The sequence below is a fragment of the Lagenorhynchus albirostris genome, chromosome 5 (genome assembly GCF_949774975.1).
Source record: "Lagenorhynchus albirostris chromosome 5, mLagAlb1.1, whole genome shotgun sequence".
Lineage (NCBI taxonomy): Eukaryota > Metazoa > Chordata > Mammalia > Artiodactyla > Delphinidae > Lagenorhynchus > Lagenorhynchus albirostris.
In genome coordinates, this window is record NC_083099.1 from 64,060,599 (window position 1) to 64,080,297 (window position 19,699).

At 40.9% G+C, this 19,699-nt stretch overlaps 2 protein-coding genes across 6 annotated transcripts in view; one reads left to right on the forward strand and one right to left on the reverse strand.

The window, feature by feature from the left end:
• Positions 1–1,569: 1,569 nt before the first annotated feature.
• LOC132520515 (DNA-directed RNA polymerases I, II, and III subunit RPABC4-like) lies at positions 1,570–1,802 on the reverse strand. Its single transcript, XM_060149255.1, has one exon. The coding sequence runs from the start codon at positions 1,776–1,778 to the stop codon at positions 1,602–1,604; it is 177 nt and encodes a 58-aa protein (XP_060005238.1). The 5' UTR covers positions 1,779–1,802; the 3' UTR covers positions 1,570–1,601.
• Positions 1,803–17,841: 16,039 nt separating this feature from the next.
• The window catches only part of SENP2 (SUMO specific peptidase 2), a 40,348-nt gene continuing 38,490 nt past the window's right edge, over positions 17,842–19,699 (forward strand). For 2 of the 5 annotated variants that reach the window (XR_009540707.1, XM_060150224.1), the window contains exon 1: positions 17,842–18,062. Coding sequence is in view for 2 of the 5 variants with exons in the window: in XM_060150224.1 (XP_060006207.1) it covers positions 17,962–18,062 (101 nt within the window). In the remaining 3 variants the exon portion in view is untranslated. The remainder of the gene's footprint in view (positions 18,063–19,699) is intronic. The other 3 variants (XM_060150225.1, XM_060150226.1, XM_060150223.1) reach the window with 2 other exon arrangements.

Consider the following 19,699-nt stretch of genomic DNA (forward strand, 5'->3'; position numbering starts at 1 on the left):
CGTAGTGGCTGTATCAATTTACATTCCCACCAACAGTGCAAGAGGGTTCCCTTTTCTCCACACCCTCTCCAGCATTTCTTGTTTATAGATTTTCTGATGATGCCCATTCTAACCAGTGTGAGGTGATACCTCATTGTAGTTTTGATTTGCATTTCTCTAATAATTAGTGATGTTGAGCAGCTTTTCATGTGCTTCTTGGGCATCTGTATGTCTTCTTTGGAGAAATGTCTATTTAGGTCTTCTGCCCATTTTTTGATTGGGTTGTTTGTTTTTTTTCATATTGAGCTGCATGAGCTGTTAGTATATTTTGGAGATTAATCCTTTGTCAGTTGCTTTGTTTGTAAATATTTTCTCCCCTTCTGAGGGTTGTCTTTTCATCTTGTTTACTGTTTCCTTTGCTGTGCAAAAGCTTTTAAGTTTCATTAGGTCCCATTGGTTTATTTTTGTTTTTTATTTCCATTATTCTAGAACATGGGTCAAAAAAGATCTTGCTGTGATTTATGTCAAAGAGTGTTCTTCCTATGTTTTCCTCTAAGAGTTTTGTTGTTGTTATGGTTGTAAAGAGATATTTACTGGGACTCTTGTATAGAAAGGACAAGCTCAAGAAGGAACATGGCAGAATTACAAGATTATGAAAGCCACGGTCCAGGAAAACCTGGACCAAGGAAGCACTCTTTAAAAATCTTGAGTATGGTAGTACTTTGTATAGCACATAATAAATTTATAGAACTTACTATTTGAGGATGGTAGTAGAAATACCTCTTTTTTTTTAAAATGGTACAGTTAATACTTTGAATGTGAGAGACACACAAAGCTATTAACAAAGTTGAAATATATCTAATCGAATCCTGGAACAGATGGAGTATCTGAGCATCCATAGCCCTAAGATCAAGGCAAAAGCTTTAAACAGTCATCCAACAATTCAGTGTAAACCAACTCATTTTTTTAATATCCTGAAAGCAGAGCTTTTTACCTTAATGGCTGATTACACCTGGGAAATTGTACCTGCCTTAATAGTCTGCTTCATCCACTTTACTTCGGGTTGACTTTGCCTTACAGAAAGCAACCATTAAAGTTGATTTTCCCTTGCCAAAGATTTTAAAAGTAGTCAAGCATTATATACAAATACAGAAAGGCCTATGTCAAGTTAACAAATTTTAACTCAAAATGAGCTATGCACACTGACAGTAAGTGCATTGGTATACTCTATACAAAATGATGCTGGAGAGTTTACAAACAATTGGTGATGTAAAACAGTGGTTTCCTAGGAACTTACTTAATCAGACCTTTAGAGGGCCCTAGCAAACTTCATTTTTAACAAGGGTGCCAGATGATTCTAGAATTTGATTAAAGTGTAGTTTGGGGAAGCACTTTAACCTTCATTGTGTGTCAGATTACATATAAAATTAAATTACAAACCATGTAACAGAACAAAAAATAATATCCTTATATAAACTATTAGTAGATACCTAAATACAATATGGCTTTTAAAATGAAAACATGTGTGTATAGTTGTATTCATAAAGTACACTAATCAAAAGCTATACAATATTAACAGCAAATCCAAATGCAAATGAAGATATTCCTCTGAATTTCGTGTTTCATTGAGCATCAAAAAACACCAATCTTTTAGTCCTTTTCTTGTGCATTATTCTGTATCCACATTCTGTGCATCGGATTGGATCCCTTGATTTTATTTCATTTTCTGTGTGACATTCTCCACAGATATATATCATTGGCTGTTGATTTGGGAGTTGAACGTCCTTCTGGGTGTCCATTGTTGTACCCACATAACTTGGAGAAACTTCTCTGTGCTTGCAAACAGATTCTGACTCACCGCTGTGTCCCCTCTAAGAGTTTTATAGTGTCCGGTCTTACATTTAGGTCCTTCATCCATTTGGAGTTTATTTTTGTGTATGCTGTTAGGAAGTGTTCTAATTTCATTCTTTTACATGTAGCTGTCCAGTTTTCCCAGCACCACTTATTGAAGACTGTCTTTTCTCCATTTGTATATCCTTGCCTCCTTTGTCATAGATTAGTTGACCATAGGTGTGTGGGTTTATCTCTGGGTTTTCTATCCTATTCCATTGATCTATATTTCAGTTTTTGTGCCAGTACCACATTGTCTTGATTACTGTAGCTTTGTAGTATAGTCTGAAGTCAGGGAGTCTGATTCCTCCAGCTCCGTTTTTTTCCCTCAAGATTGCTTTAGCGGGGCTTCCCTGGTGGCGCAGTGGTTAAGAATCTGCCTGCCTATGCAGGGGACATGGGTTCGCACCCTGGCCCAGGAAGATCACACATGCTGTGGAGCAACTAAGCCCATGCAACACAGCTACTAAGCCTGCGCTCTAGAGCTCACGTGACACAACTAGTGAGCCTAGATGCCACAACTACTGAGGCCCGTGTGCCTAGAGCCTCTGCTGTGCAACAAGAGAAGCCACTACAATGAGAAGCCCGCGCACTGCAACAAAGAGTAGCCCCCACTTGCCACAACCAGAGAAAGCCCGCGCACAGCAACGAAGATCCAATGCAGCCAAAAATTTAAAAAAATAAAAAATATATTGCTTTGGCTATTCAGGGTCTTTTGTGTCTCCATACAAATTTTAAGACATTTTGTACTAGTTCTGCAGAAAATGCCATTGGTAATTTGATAAGGATTGCATTGAATCTGTAGATTGCTTTGGGTAGTGTATTCATTTTCACAATACTGATTCTTCCAATCCAAGAAAATCCTATATCTCTCCATCTGTGTCGTCTTTGATTTCTTTCATCAGTGTCTTCTAGTTTTCTGAGTACAGTTCTTTTACCTCCTTAGGAAGGTTTATTCCTAGGTATTTTATTCTTTTTGTTGCAATGGTAAATGGAATTGTTTCCTTAATTTCTCTTTCAGATTTTTCATCATTAGTGTATAGGAATGCAAGAGATTTCTGTGCATTAATTTTGTATCCTGCAACTTTACCAAATTCATTGATTAGCTCTAGTAGTTTTCTGGTGGCACCCTTAGGATTATCTATGTAGAGTATCATGTCATCTGCAAACAGTGACAGTTTCACTTCTTCTTTTCCAATTTGTATTCCTTTTATTTCTTTTTCTTCTCTGATTGCCATGGGGAGGAATTCCAAAACTATGTTGAATAATAGTGGTGAGAGTGAACATCATTATCTTGTTCCTGACCTTAGAGGAAATGTTTTCAGTTTTTCACCATTGAGAATGATGATTGCTGTGGGTTTGTTGTATATGGCCTTTATTATGTTAAGGTAGGTTCTCTCTGTGCCCACTTTCTGGAAAGTTTTTTATCATATATGGGTGTTGAATTTTCTCAAAAGCTTTTTCTGCATCTATTGAGATGATCATATATGGTTTTTATTCTTCAGTTTGTTAATATGGTGTATCACATTGATTGATTTGTGTATTTTGAAGAATTCTTGCATCCCTGGGATAAATCCCAATTGATCATGGTGTATGATCCCCTTTTATGTGTTGTTGGATACTGTTTGCTAGTATTTCGTTGAGGATTTTTGCATCTATATTCATCAGTGATATTGGTCTGTAATTTTCTTTTCTTGTAGTATCTTTGTCTGGTTTCGGTATCAGGGTGATGGTGGCCTCATAGAATGAGTTTGGGAGTGTTCCTTCCTCTGCAATTTTTTGGAAGAGTTTGAGAAGGATGGCTGTTAGCTCTTCTCTAAATGTCTAATAGAATTCACCTGTGAAGCCATCTGGTCCTGGACTTTTGTTTGTTGGAAGAATTTTAATCACAGTTTCAATTTCATTACTTGTGATTCATCTGTTCATAGTTTCCATTTCTTCCTGGTTCAGTCTTGGAAATTTACACCTTTCTAAGAATTTGTCCATTTCTTCCAGGTTGTCCATTTTATTGGCATAGAGTTGCTTGTAGTAGCCTCTTAGGATGCTTTGTATTTCTGCGGTGTCCATTGTAACTTCTCCTTTTTCATTTCTAATTTTATTGATTTGAGTCCTCTCCCTCTTTTTCTAGATGAGTCTGGCTAAAGGTTTATCAATTTTGTTTATCTTCTCAAAGAACCAGCTTTCAGATTTATTGATCTTTGCTATTGTTTTCGTTGTTTCTATTTCACTTATTTCTGCTCTGATCTTTATGATTTCCTTCCTCCTACTAATTTTGTTTTTTGTTTGTTCTCCTTTCTCTAGTTCCTTTAGGTGTAAGGTTAGATTGTTTATTTGAGATTTTTCTTGTTTCTTGAGGTAGGCTTGTATAGCGATAACCTTCCCTCTTAGAACTGCTTTTGCTACATCCCATAGGTTTTGGATCATCATATTTTAGTTGTCATTTGTCTTTAGGTATTTTTTGATTTCCTCTTTGATTTTTTCACTGATCTCTTGGTTATTTAGTAACATATTGTTCAGCCTCCAGGTGTTTGTGTTTTTTATGTTTTTTTCCCTGTAATTTACTTCTAATCTCACAGCGTTGTGGTCGGAAAAGATGCTTGATATGATTTCAATTTTCTTAAATTTATGGAGGCTTTATTTGTGACCCAAGATGTAATCTATCCTGGACAATGGTCCGTGTGCACTTGAGAAGAAAGTGTAATCTGCTGTTTTGCGATGGAATGTCCTATAAATATCAATTAAGTCTATCTGCTCTATTGTGTCATTTAAAGCTTGTGTTTCCTTATTAATTTTCTGACTGGATGATCTGTCCATTGGTGTAAGTGAGGTGTTAAAGTCCCCCACTATTATTGTGTTACTGTTGATTTCCTCTTTTATAGCTGTTAGCAGTTGCCTTATGTTTTGAGGTGCTCCTATGTTGGGTGCATATATATTTATAATTGTTATATCTTCTTCTTGGATTGATCCCTTGATCATTATGTAGTGTCCCTCCTTGTTTCTTGTAACATTCTTTATGTTAAAGTCTATTTTATCTGATATGAGCATTGCTACTCCAGCTTTCATTTGATTTCCATTTGCATGTAATATCTTTTGCCATCCCCTCACTTTCAGTCTGTATGTGTCCCTAAGTCTGAAGTATGTCTCTTGTACACAGCATATATATGGTCTTGTTTTTGTATCCATTTAGCAAGCCTGTATCTTTTGGATGGAACATTTAATCCATTCACATTAAATGTAATTATCGATATATATGTTCCTATTACCATTTTCTTAATTGTTTTGGGTTTGTTTTTGTAGGTCCTTTTCTTCTTTCGTGTTTCCCACTTAGAGAAGTTCCTTTAGCATTTGCTGTAGAGCTGAATTTTCTTAGCTTTTTCTTGATTTCTCCATCGAATCTGAATGAGATCCTTGCTGGGTAGGGTAATCTTTGTTGTAGGTTCTTCACTTTCATCACTTTAAATATATCGTGCCACTCCCTTCTGGCTGGTAGAGTTTCTGCTGAGAAATCAGCTGTTAACCTTATGGGAGTTCTGTTGTACGTTATTTGTCGTTTTTCCCTTGTTGCTTTTAATAATTTTTGTCTTTAATTTTTGTCAATTTGATTACTATGTGTCTCAGTGTGTCTCTCCTTGGGTTTACCCTGCCTGGGACTGTCTGCACTTCCTGGACTTGGGTGGCTATTTCCTTTCCCATGTTAGGGAAGTTTTCGACTATAATCTCTTCAAATATTTTCTTGGGTCCTTTCTCTCTCTCTTCTTCTGGGACCCCTATAATGCGAATGTTGCTGCGTTTAATGTTGTCCCAGAGGGCTCTTAGGCTCTCTTCATTTCTTTCTTTCTTTCTTTTTTTTTTTTATAATTCTGTATTTTAATTTATTTTTTATTAATTTATTTTTGGCTACATTGGGTCTTCGTTGCTGCACGCAAGCTTTCTCTAGTTGGGGCGAGCAGGGGCTACTCTTTGTTGTAGTGCGTGGGCTTCTCATTGCGGTGGCTTCTCTTGTTGCGGACCACGGGCTCTAGGCGCGCGGGCTTCAGTAGTTGTCGCACGCGGGCTCAGTAGTTGTGGTTCACAGGCTCTAGAGCGCAGGCTCAGTAGTTGTGGTACATGGGCTTAGTTGCTCCGCGGCATGTGGGATCTTCCCAGACCAGAGCTCAAACCCGTGTCCCCTGCATTGGCAGGCGGATTCTTAACCACTGAGCCACCAGGGAAGCCCTGTCTTCATTTCTTTTCATTCTTTTTTCTTTATTCTGTTCCATGGCAGTGAATTCCACCATTCTGTCTTCCAGGTCACTTATCTGTTCTTCTGCCTCAGTTATTCTGCTATTGATTCCTTGTAGTGTATTTTTCATTTCAGTTACTGTACTGTTCATCTCTGTGTGTTTGTTCTTTTAATTCTTCTAGGTGTTTTTTATTTAATTCTTCCAGGACTTTGTTAAATATCTCTTGCATCTTCTTGATCTTTGCCTCCATTCTTTTTCCAAGGTCCTATATCACCTTCACTATCACTATTCTTAATTCTTTTTCTGGAAGGTTACCTATCTTCACTTCATTTAATTGTTTTTCTGAGGTTTTATCTGTTCCTTCATCTGGTACATAGCCCTCTGCCTTTTCATTTTGTCTCTCTTTCTGTGAATGTGGTTTTCCTTCCACAGGCTGCAGGATTGTCATTCTTCCTGCTTCTGCTGACTGGCCTCTGGTGGATGGGGCTATCTAAGAGGCTTGTGCAAGCTTCCTGATGGGAGGGACTGGTGGTGGGTAGAGCTGGGTATTGTTCTGGTGGGCAGAGCTCAGTAAAACTTTAATCCGTTTGTCTGCTGATGGGTGGGGCTGAGTTCCCTCCCTTTGGTTGTATGGGCTGAGGCAACTCAGCACTGGAGGCTACAGGCTCTTTGGTGGGGCTATATGGCGGACTCCAGCAGGGCTCACGCCAATGAGTACTTCCCAGAATTTCTGCTGCCAGTATCCTTGTCCTCATGGTGAGAAACAGCTACCCCCCGCCTCTGCAGGAGACCCTCTAACACTAGCAGGTACATCTAGTTCAGTCTCCTGTGGGGTCATTGCTCCTTCCTCTGGGTCCTGATGTGCACATTACTTTGTGTATGCCCTCCAAGAGTGGAGACGCCAGTTTCCCCCAGTCCTGTCAGTCATGCAATCAAATCCTGCTAGCCTTCAAAGTCTGATTCACTGGGAATTCCTCCTCCCATTGCCAGATCCCCAGGTTTGGAAGCCTAACGTGGGGCTCACAACCTTCACTCCAGTGGGTGGACTTCTGTGGTATAATCGTTATCCAGTTTGTGAGTCACCACCCAGTGGTTATGGGATTTGATTTTATTGTGATTGCACCCCTCCTCCCATCTCATTGTGGTTTCTCTTTTGTATTTGGATGTGGGGTATCTTTTTTGGTGAGTTTCAGCGTCTTCCTGATGATGATTGTTCAGCAGTTAGTTATGATTCTGGTGCTCTCATAAGAGGGAGTGAGTGCAAGTCCTTCTACTCTGCCATCTTGAACCAATTTACACGTGTGCAATTTTTTGCTAAGATGGATCCCACTGCAGAGGTCTGTGGGTGCATGTCCACACTTATTATGGGGTGGCACCTCCTTCCTTTTTGACCCCCAAGTAGCCTTCCTGCACATGTGCAGACAGGGAAATTTTCTTTGACCTCAGCAGTGGTCATCTTATCTCTTTACTTCAGCAGAGCTCAGCTTCTGCCATTACCTTTGTCCTTGGAGTGTCTGGGTGAGAACAAAGCTTTAATTTTACTCTACTTGACAAACACAGCTGTTTGTCCCAGGGGCCCATCTATCTTCTACCTCACCCCCACTTGGGCCCTAGCCCAGACAAAGCCCCCTGCCTTAGCAGGGAGGGTTCTTTTTCCATTCAGATTTACACAGCCAATAACAAAATGGATGCTAAGACTGAAATAGCACAGGCTTTAATCAATGGCCAGAGAATGGAGAAGTAGGAACTTAGTTTGAAAATCAACTTCTCCTTGCAAGACCACCAGAATCACAACTAACTGCTGAACAACCATTGACAGGAAGACACCGGAACTAACCAAAAAAGATACCCCACATCCAAAGACAAAGGAGAGGCCAGAATGAGATGGTAGGAGTGGCACAATTACAATAAAATCAAATGCCATAACTCCTGGGTGGGTGACTCACAAACTGGAGAACATATACCACAGAAGACCACCCACTGGATTGAAGGTTCTGAGCCCACATCAGGCTTCTGAACTTTGGGGTCTGGCAATGGGAGGAGGAATTCCTAGAGAATCAGACTTTGAAGGCTAGTGGGATTTGATTGCAGGACAATGACAGGACTGGGGGAAACAGAGACTCCACTCTTGAGGGCACACACAAAGTAATGTGTGCATTGGGACCCAGGGGAAGGAGCAGTGACCCCATAGAGACTGAACCAGACCTACCTCCTAGTGTTGGAGGGTCTCCTGAAGAGGTGGGCTGTGGCTGTGTCTCACAGAGAGGACAGGGACACTGGCAGCAGAAGTTATAGGAAGTACTCCTTGGTGTGAGCCCTCCCAGAGTCCTCAATTAGCCCCACCAAAGAGCCCGGGTAGGCTCCAGTGTTGGGTCACCTCAGGCCAAACAACCAACAGGGAGGGGACCCACCCAGCCCCGCCCATCAGCAGACAAGCAGATTAAAGTTTTACTGAGCTCTGCCCACCAGAGCAACAGCCAGCTCTACCCACCACTGTTCCTCCCATCAGGACACTTTCATAAGTCTCTTAGATAGCCTCATCCACCAGAGGGCAGACAGCAAAGCAAGAAGAACTACAATCCTGCAGCCTGTGGAACAAAAACCACATTCACAAAGAGATAGACAAGATGAAAAGGCAGAGGGCTATGTACCAGATGAAGGAACAAGATAAAACCCCAGAAAAACAACTAAATGAAGTGGAGATAGGCAAACTTCCAGAACAAGAATTCAGAATAGTGATAGTGAAGATGATCCAGGACCTCGGAAAAAGCATGGAGGCAAAGATCGAGAAGATGCAAGAAATGTTTAACAAAGATCTAGAAGAATTAAAGAACAACGAAACAGAGATGAACAATACAATAACAAATGAAAAATACACTAGAAGGAATCAATTGCAGAATAATTGTGGCAGAAGGACGGATAAGTGACCTGGAAGACAGAATGGTGGAATTCACTGCTGTGGAACAGAATAAAGAAAAAAGAATGAAAAGAACTGAAGACAGCCTAAGAGACCTCTGGGACAACATTAAATGCAACAACATTCACATAATAGGGGTCCCAGATGGAGAAGAGAGAGAGAAAGGACCTGAGAAATAATTGAAGAGATTATAGTTGAAAATTTCCCTAACATGGGAAAGGAAATAGCCACCCAAGTCCAGGAAGCATAGAGAGTCCCATACAGGATAAACCCAAGAAGAAACACGCCAAGACACATAGTAATCAAATTGATAAAAATTAAAGAGAAAGAAAAACTATTGAGAGCAGCAAGAGAAAAATGACAAATAACATAGAAGGGAACTCCCTTAAGGGTATCAGCTGATTTCTCAGCAGAAACTCTACAACCCAGAAGGGAGTGGCATGATATACTTAAAGTGATGAAAGTGACGACCCTACAACCAAGATTACCCTACCCAGCAAGGATCTCATTCAGATTCGATGGAGAAAGCAAAAGCTTTACAGACAAGCAAAAGCTAAGAGAATTCAGCACCACCAAACAAGCTCTACGACAATGCTAAAGGAAATTCTCTAAGTGGGAAACACAAAAGAAGAAAAGGACCTACAAAAAAACCCAAAACAATTAAGAAAATGGTAATAGGAACATATATATCGATAATTACCTTAAACGTGAATGGATTAAATGCTCCAACCAAAAGACACAGGCTCGCTGAATGGATACAAAAACAAGACCCATATATATGCTGTCTACAAGAGACCCACCTCAGACCTATGGACACATACAGACTGAAAGTGAGAGGATGGAAGAAGGTATTCCACACAAATGGAAATCAAAAGAAAACTGGAATAGCAGTACTCATATCCGATAAAATAGACTTTAAAATAGAGAATGTTACAAGAGACAAGGAAGGACACTACATAATGATCAAGGGATCGATCCAAGAAGAAGATATAACAATTATAAATATATATGCACCCAACATAGGAGCACCTCAATACATAAGGCAACTGCTAACAACTCTAAAAGAGGAAATCGACAGTAACACAATAATAATGGGGGACATTGACACCTCACTTACACCAATGGACAGTTCATCCAGTCAGAAAATTAATAAGGAAACACAAGCTTTAAATGACACAATAGAGCAGATAGACTTAATTGATATTTATAGGACATTCCATCCCAAAACAGCAGATTACACTTTCTTATCAACTACACATGGACCATTCTCCAGGATAGATCACATCTTGGGTCACAAATCTAGCCTCAGTAAATTTACGAAAATTGAAATCGTATCAAGCATCTTTTCTGACCACAATGCTATGAAATTAGAAATCAATTACAGGGGAGAAAACGTAAAAAACACAAACACATGGTGGCTAAACAATACGTTACTAAATAACCAAGAGATCAGTAAAAAAATCAAAGAGGGAATCAAAAAATACCTAGAGACAAATGACAATGAAAACATGATGATCAAAAACCTATGGGATGTAGCAAAAGCAGTTCTAAGAGGGAAGGTTATCGCTATACAAGCCTACCTCAAGAAACAAGAAAAATCTCAAATAAACAATCTAACCTTACACCTAAAGGAACTAGAGAAAGGAGAACAAACAAAAACCAAAATTAGTAGAAGGAAGGAAATCATAAAGATCAGAGCAGAAATAAATGAAATAGAAACAACGAAAACAATAGCAAAGATCAATAAATCTGAAAGCTGGTTCTTTGAGAAGATAAACAAAATTGATAAACCTTTAGCCAGACTCATCAAGAAAAAGAGGGAGAGGACTCAAATCAATAAAATTAGAAATGAAAAAGGAGAAGTTACAACAGACACTGCAGAAATACAAAGCATCCTAAGAGGCTACTACAAGCAACTCTATGCCAATGAATGGACAACCTGGAAGAAATGGACAAATTCTTAGAAAGGTGTAAATTTCCAAGACTGAACCAGGAAGAAATGGAAAATATGAACAGACAAATCACAAGTAATGAAATTGAAACTGTGATTAAAATTCTTCCAACAGGGGCTTCCCTGGTGGTGCAGTGGTTGAGAGTCCACCTGCCAATGCGGGGGACGCGGGTTCGTGCCCTAGTCCAGGAAGATCCCACATGCCGCGGAGTGGCTAGGCCCATGAGCCATGGCCATGGGGCCTGCGCGTCCGGAGCCTGTGCTCCGCAGTGGGATAGGCCACAACAGTAAGAGACGCACGTACCGCAAAAAAAAGAAAATTCTTCCAACAAACAAAAGTCCAGGACCAGAAGGCTTCACAGGTGAATTCTATCAGACATTTAGAGATGAGCTAACACCATCCTTCTCAAACTCTTCCAAAAATTTGCAAAGAAGCAACATTCCCAATCTCATTCTATGAGGCCACCATCACCCTGATACCAAAACCAGACAAAGATACTACAAAAAAAGAAAATTACAGACCAATATCACTGATGAATATAGATTCAAAAATCCTCGACAAAATACTAGCAAACAGAATCAAACAACACATTAAAAAAGATCATACACCATCATCAAGTAGGATTTATCCCAGGGATGCAAGGATTCTTCAATACATGCAAATCAATCAATGTGATACAACATATTAACAAATTGAAGAATAAAAACCATATATGATCATCTCAGTAGATGCAGAAAAAGCTTTTGGCAAAATTCAACACCCATATATGATAAAAACTCTCCAGAAAGTGGGCATAGAGAGAACCCACCTCCACATAATAAAGGCCATATACAACAAACCCACAGCAACCATCATTCTCAATGGTGAATAACTGAAAACATTTCCTCTAAGGTCAGGAACAAGACAAGGATGTTCACTCTCACCACTATTATTCAACATAATTTTGGAATTCCTCCCCATGGCAATCAGGGAAGAAAAAGTAATAAAAGGAATACAAATTGGAAAAGAAGAAGTGAAACTGTCACTGTTTGCACATGACATGATACTATACATAGATAATCCTAAAGATGCCACCAGAAAACTACTAGAGCTAATCAATGAATTTGGTAAAGTTGCAGGATACAAAATTAATGCACAGAAATCTCTTGCATTCCTATACACTAATGATGAAAAATCTGAAAGAGAAATTAAGGAAACACTCCCATTTACCATTGCAACAAAATGAATAAAATACCTAGGAATAAACCTACCTAGGGAGACAAAAGACCTGTATGCAGAAAACTATAAGACACTGATGAAAGAAATTAAAGATGATACCAACAAATCAAAAGATATACCATGTTTTTGGATTGGAAGAATCAATATTATGAAAATGACTATACTATCCAAAGCAATCTACAGATTCAATGCAATCCCTATCAAATTACCAATGGCATTCTCTATGGAACTAGAACAAAAAATCTTAAAATTAGTGTGGAGACACAAAAGACCCCGAATAGCCAAAACAGGCTTGAGGAAAAAATACGGAGCTGGAGGAATCAGACTCCCTGACTTCAGACTATACTACAAAGCTACAGTAAGCAAGACAATATGGTACTGGCACAAAAACAGAAATATATATCAATGGAACAGGGTAGAAAGCCCAGAGATAAGCCCACGCACCTATGGTCAACTAATCTATGACAAAGGAGGCAAAGATATACAATGGAGAAAAGGCAGTCTCTTCAATAAGTGGTGCTGGGAAAACTGGACAGCTACATGTAAAAGAATGAAATTAGAACACTCCCTAACACCATACACAAAAATAAACTCAAAATGGATTAGACACCTAAATGTAAGACCGGACACTAAAACTCTCAGAGGAAAACATAGGAAGTACACCCTTTGACATAAATCACAGCAAGATCTTTTTTGATCTGCCTGCTAGAGTACTGGAAATAAAAACCAAAATAAACAAATAGGACCTAATGAAACTTAAAAGCTTTTGCACAGCAAAGGAAACCATAAACAAGATGAAAAGCCAACCCTCTGAATGGGAGAAAATATTTGCAAACAAATCAACAGACAAAGGATTAATCTCCAAAATATATAAACAGCTCATGTAGCTCAATATTAAAAAAACAAACAACCTAATCCAAAAATGGGCAGAAGACCTAAATAGACATTTCTCCAAAGAAGACATACAGATGGCCAAGAAGCACATGAAAAGCTGCTCACCATCATTAATTATTAGAGAAATGCAAATCAAAACTACAATGAGGTATCACCTCACACTGGTTAGAATGGGCATCATCAGAAAATCTACAAACAACAATGTTGGAGATGGTGTGGAGAAAAAGGAACCCTCTTGCACTGTTGGTGGGTATGTAAATTGATACAGCCACTATGGAGAACAGTATGGAGGTTCCTTAAAAAACTAAAAATAGAATTACCATATGACCCAGCAATCCCACTACTGGGCATATACGCAGAGAAAACCATAATTCAGAGAGACACATGCACCCCAATGTTCATTGCAGCACTATTTACAATAGCCAGGTCATGGAAGCAACCCAAATGCCCATCGACAGACAAATGGATAAAGAAGAAGTGGTACATATATACAATAGAATATTACTCAGCCATAAAAAGGAATGAAACTGGGTCATTTGTAGAGACGTGGATGCATCTAGAGACTGTCATACGAGTGAAGTATGTCAGAAAGAGAAAAACATATCATATATTAACACATATATGTGGAACCTAGAAAAATGGTACAGATGAACAGGTTTGCAGGGCAGAAACTGAGACACAGATGTAGAGAACAAACGTATGGACACCAAGCGGGGAAGTCGGCGGGGGTTGGTGGTGGTGTTGTGATGAATTGGGCGATTGGGATTGACATGTGTACACCGATGTGTATAAAATGGGTGACTAATGAAAACCTGCTCTATAAAAAAATAAAATAAAATTCAAAAAAAAAAGAAAAAAAAATAGTAATGTGCCAGTATTACTGTCTTACTTTGATAAATGTACCACAGTTATGTAGTAGAAGCAAATGGGTGAAGAGTATAAGGGAAGTCTGTATTCTCTGTAACTTTTCTGTAAATCTAAAATTACTCCAAAATAATATGTTTATTTAAAAAAAGAAAAGAAAATCAAATTCTCAACCTGCTTGAGACACCATATATACAGGAGGGTCGAGGTAAAAGGAGGGAACTGAGTAAAGTGAGGGAGGAGGACTTCTCTGGAGGTCCAGTGCTTAAGACTCCATGCTTCCACTGCAGGGGGCATGGGTTCAATCCCTGTTCAGGGAAGTAAGATCTTGCATGCTGAGCAGCTCAGCAAAAAAAAAAAAAAAAAAAGAGAGAGAGGAATATTTATGACTTATCTGAGAACAGAGGTGTGGTATGCTAGGAACTGGGACAACAATAGTTTTACAACACCCGTTTTCAGTTCTTTTATGGGCCCTTCTGGCTCTTCCTGTGGCAATTGTCAACTATCAGGTGTGTTATTTACCATGCAAATGTATTACAATGAGCATATAATGAGGGTCTACTGAAGGTCAGGTTTTCTACCACCTTGGACGTAGTTGGTTCTAACTGGTTTGGTGGGCTCTTGTTTTTCTATTCTGGTGGTTTCCTGTAAGACTAGGACAACACCTCCCTGCAGCTGAAGGAGGAGGATTAGAGCTCAAGGCTAACAGTCTTGGTAACATTTGGAGAGGGGAACGGGCAGATCTGTAGAAAACATAGGATGCAGAACTGGCAAGTTAAATGACTTATTAGAAATGAGAAGGAAAGAGAGGCAAGAGAAACATTGAGCACTTAGCTATGCTGGGCATTGAAGTAGACCCTTCATATACATCAACACATTTAATGTGCCCACAGATCTGAGAGACGGGTTTGGTGAATTATGTTTTGCAGATGAGGAAATAGGCTTAGGTAGGGCCAGATGCTATTATTTCTCTACATGAGGCAACTACAAGCCATTTGTAGTTGATGTGAGCAAATTTTGTAATAAAATCTAGGACACGGAAAGCTATACTTGCTTTTGGCATAATATAGCCAAAGTTATTGGACAGACTGAATAAGATCAAAGTCACATTATTAGAAGGGTTCGCTTTTCTTGAGTACCAGAGGAGTTGGTCCCCAGAAGGAAGTCAATTTTCATGGTGGTGAATTATGTTAGATTTTAGGCACATTAGGCCCAAACCAACAACACCTCATCTATGGGCTCATACCCCGCTTCAGTCAAATGGCCCAGATCTCTCTTCTGACAGGGGTCAGCAAAAACGAAATTGGTAGGAAATCTTTTAACACTTCGAGAATGCTGGCAAAGGGAAAATTTGCAAGACTAAAGAATGGATTGGAGGGCTGGGTCTTCATTGTTCTGTGTGGTAGGTTTTGAGGAAGGTGGGGGAGGGGCCATGGAAAGGCTTGAAGGAGAGGATCTCCGCAGGAGGAGGAGGAAGAGGTCTTTTTGGAAAATTAGAGTAACCGGTTAGGATACCCTATGAAAACTAAAGCAATGAGGTTGTGCTCCTCTGGCGGTACATGGGTGGAAGTTATCCAAACCAAGGGCAGAAATCTCAGCATCCTTGTTACTACGTGTGATTTTGGGATTCTCCTCTGGGCCTCCAGTGAAGAGTTCCTGAGTCTGGGAATGGCTCCGTCAGTAGTGGATTTGGGGTTAAGGATAATCCCACTCCTTGGTCAGTGGATGGGCATTGGTCCACGCCTCTACTGTGGACGACAGGACATCGAAGGCACCAACTGGCAGACAAGACGCAGGCAGAAGCGACTGTAAGGCTGAATCCCCTTTCTTTCTCCATTTCAGAGGGTGACTAGAGAACTAGGAGAACACAGAGGTGGTGTTTGTGCGCAGAGGGGCTGGCAGAGTTAGTTTGCTGATGAGGTCCAGAGATTCGGACTGAGGTTTGTAACCCCAAAGCCCTCCCACTTTTCATGGCGGGTGACCTGTTTCAGTATTGGGTATGTGAGGGTGCTCTTAATGAGTCCGGAAAAGAAAAAAAAATTGTGTTGTGGTGTCTTAGTAGTCTGCTCTGAGACTTGATGCCAAAGTTTCTTAAATCTTGGTGGCCAGAACCTGGGAGAAGCTGCTCTTCTAACTAAAGCAGCTTGCAGTTTTCTGATTTATGTTTTAATGAAGACCACTCTTTTGTTTTGGAGAATTCCTTCCCAATACTTGAGTGGTCTTCTTGGTTTGGCAAAAGCAAAGACTTACTTCTATAGTGGAATGGGCAGTTGGGACACAGCTGAACTGCCCTGCATAATAATGCCAATGGTAATCTTTTAAGTTAACTTGTGAGTCCAGCCTGAAACGGGTAGATGCAAATGTGGAAGGGAAATTATCTTCTGTTGGTGACATGTAGAAGTTGTTGAGAAGAGTGGAGAGATGACCTTGAGGGGCCCAGAATCCTTTTGGGAGGCAATGGGCTATAGATGCTGTACTTGTAATAGCCACTTCTGAATTTTCTCAGCTTTATATTAATAATTCTATTATTCCCAAACTATCTGTAACAGCCAGGTGTTAGCTAAATTTTAGGGAATTGAGGGAGGAGCCCATGTTCACACTTAGGATTTGCTTCTACCCTCTAGGACCTGCCCCCATCCCCCCAGGCCAGTGCGGTGGTAGCCACAGGTGGGTAGCTGTTTCTTCTGGGGCTCTGGTGGGTGGCTTGCTGCAGAAAGAATCTAGGAAGAACGTCTATTGAGCAAATGATGAGGCTTACTAGGGAGTGCCTGTGTTGAAGTTCAAGCAAATCTAGAAGTCTGACCTTAATTGAATCACAGATTAAGGATCAAGTGCATTCAGGGATGGATTCGTGGGGCATAAAAACATTTCAGGATTCCCAGGAGTGTTGGGCCAGGGGAGTGGATTTTCCTTTAGTAAGAGGGAGGGTCCTTTTCTGTTGTTGATAATTAACCTGAAGTAGGACCTCTAGATAAGAGAGGGAGAATAATTAGCAGCACTCCCTGCCGGCTCGGGGTGGGGGGGCGGGACTAGTAGCTACTAGTAGGCCACAGGTAGCTTTTCATCCTTAAGTTTCTGTGAAGCCTTCCTTTAGTTGTGCCCTTTCCTTAACTTCCCTAGCCGACGGTTTTCCTTTCTCTGGCTCCTACTGCACTTTCTACCCACCTTTATCACAGCAGCCAATTATCTTTTAAAAAATTTAATTGAAGTATAGTTTACTTACAGCCAATTATCTTGTAATTTGTAATCATGTTTCTGCCAGTAGACGGACTTCAAGGGCGAGGGACTGTGGCGCTGTTACAGACTGTGGTTCAAATTCCAGCTGTGCCACTAGCTAGCTTTTTGACAATTACTTAACCGCTCTATGCCTGGATTTCCTTATTAAAAATGGGCACAAGGCTCCGCATCGCCTGCGGTTGCTGGGAGAAATGAAGGTGACTGCGTGTAAAATACCAGACATAAAGTATGTGAAAAGTAAAGGGCGCCTAGCAGGGTAAACGTTTGTTAATTAACCTGACTAACCTTTATTTGGTGTACTCAAACATTTACTGATCACCTACTGTGTTTCAGCGCTGGGAGGAGAACCGGGTGGAGAACCCTCTCCCGGGTGGAGAACCCTCACGTGCGGCCCGAGAGCCTTGTCCCGCGGGCAGGCTCAGGACTGGCTCCGCCAAAGAGAAAACCCCGCCCACAGCCCTTGCGATCTCGTTAGCGATTGGGCCGGGACCATCCCGCAGGCATTCTGGTTGCTAGGCTCGGGAGGTGGGGACCTAGGTTGCGCCTGCGCAGGTTGAGAGCGAAGATGCTTTCCGGTCGGGCGGGAGGAGGTGACGTGAGAAGCGGTGGCAAGCGGAGGCGTCCTGTAGCTCAGGTGACGTTGTATCTGTGGGCCCTAGGACTGCGTCACAAGTCGGCGACTGAGCTTTGGCGTTGGTGGCCGAGGCAGCGAAGGCGGCAGCGGCGGCGACAGCTCTGGGGTTTGCGTCTCGGGGTGTGTCGGCCGCCGCTGCTGCTTGGGCCTGGTATGTACAAATGGCTGGTTAGGATTCTCGGCACCATTTTCCGTTTCTGTGATCGGCCGGTGCCTCCTGCCCGGGCCCTCCTGAAGAGGCGGCGCTCGAACAGGTGAGAGGAGAGGGGCCCGAGCGCCGGCCTGGCTGTTCCCCTCCCCCACCCCGGGCTCGGCCGGCATAGCGCTGATCCGGGCCTGGCAGGCAGGCCCCGCTCGGCAGAAACAGGTAGCTGGGCGGAGGCGGTAGAGGTGCGTGTCGCGGATGCCCTGGTGACGTAGTAGCTCCTCCGCGCTGTGCAGATGCGAATCCTGATGATGGAAGGAGCTAGTGGTCGGTGATGGTTAGGATCTTTCTTGTCAGAGTCCAAGCTGGTTGCTGTCAACAAATGGGGCTGTATCATATTTTGCTGCTCTTAGGTTGAAAACTGAAAATTGAAGGAATACTGTCTTTGTGTGGCTCCTGTTTACAAGGCACACTCCCAAGTGTCATCTGTGCGCAATAAGTGCAGTTAAGTGAGACTCACAGCTTGCCCAAAGCCCTTTCGATTACACTTACTGTTCTCTTAGCACCAAGAGACAGCAGCTGTCTTGTTTTGAAACAACTGTCAAACTGTGTGTGTGTGTGTGTGTGTGTATGTGTGTGTGTGTGTGTTTTGCTGGGGAGGGAGAGTGATTCTGTGCTTTAGAATTAGTGTATGAGAAAAAAAAAGTAGGTACTTCATTCCTTTAAAAAGATCACTAGTCTGTACTCTAAAATTCAGTTAATATTTTTGGGAAACTAAAAGTTGTTCTCAGCATTTACCTGTTGGTTTGTCCCATTTCATAGTGTCTACCCCCTTCCCTAAGAATTAATCTAGAGAATAAAGTACCATACCAATTCTATACATAACCTCCCAACTTTTAATGATCAAGTGTTAATTTCATTTTTTTTATTAAGCCTCAAGATCATTGGAGGATGGTTTCTTGGAGCTTGAGAAAACAAGATGATTACTTAGTGTATGAGTGAGAATTCAGATCATTGATGAATTGGCTGTGAGCTAAATTCCATCATGTGTTCCAGAGAGGGCAAGGTTTTAACGTATTCTTTCTACCTTTCTGTAGGGTTGATATAAGGATCATTTGACAACAAGTTGTAAAGTACCTAGAATGATGCTTAGGGTATATAAGGGTAGTGTTTGTATATTCTGACCCAAGGGCCTTGTGCAGAGGCTGGTGTGTGATAGGCACTTGGTACATATTTATTGAATAAGGAAATGTGAATTTCCTCTTCCCTGTCCTTTATTTTTACTGCGAATCTCTGCTGGTCAGGGAAATAGTGGCTTGTAGATCAAACTCCTGGTCTTTACCACATCCTTTATCTAAAACAACTCTTTTAAATGTAAGCCATTTTTCAGTCCAGATGAAGATAGGAAGTCTTGTTGGGATGTTTAAAGTTATGAACTGAATGGTATTCTCCTGGGATTTATTCTGTTCAGTTTTTTGTAAATATGATCATTCATAATCATCTTTAGAAGGATGATTATACCATGAACTTTTAACATTCTTGAGGTATAGGTCCAAAAATTTCCTGAATTTCCAAATTCTTTGTTATCACTGTAATATAGTTTCCATGATAAAAATGAGGTTAAATATAACACCTTTTTCTGGCTGAGAACTATCTTTTGAGGCTTCTTGTATTGTCTACTTCTATCTGAAGTAGAAAGTGACTTTTTTTGGGGAGGGTGTCATCTTTCAAAAGGATATTATTTGT

Excerpts from the sequence above, each read along its gene's own strand:
- LOC132520515 (XM_060149255.1), bottom strand. The coding sequence starts at position 1,778 with ATGGACACCCAGAAGGACGTTCAACTCCCAAATCAACAGCCAATGATA.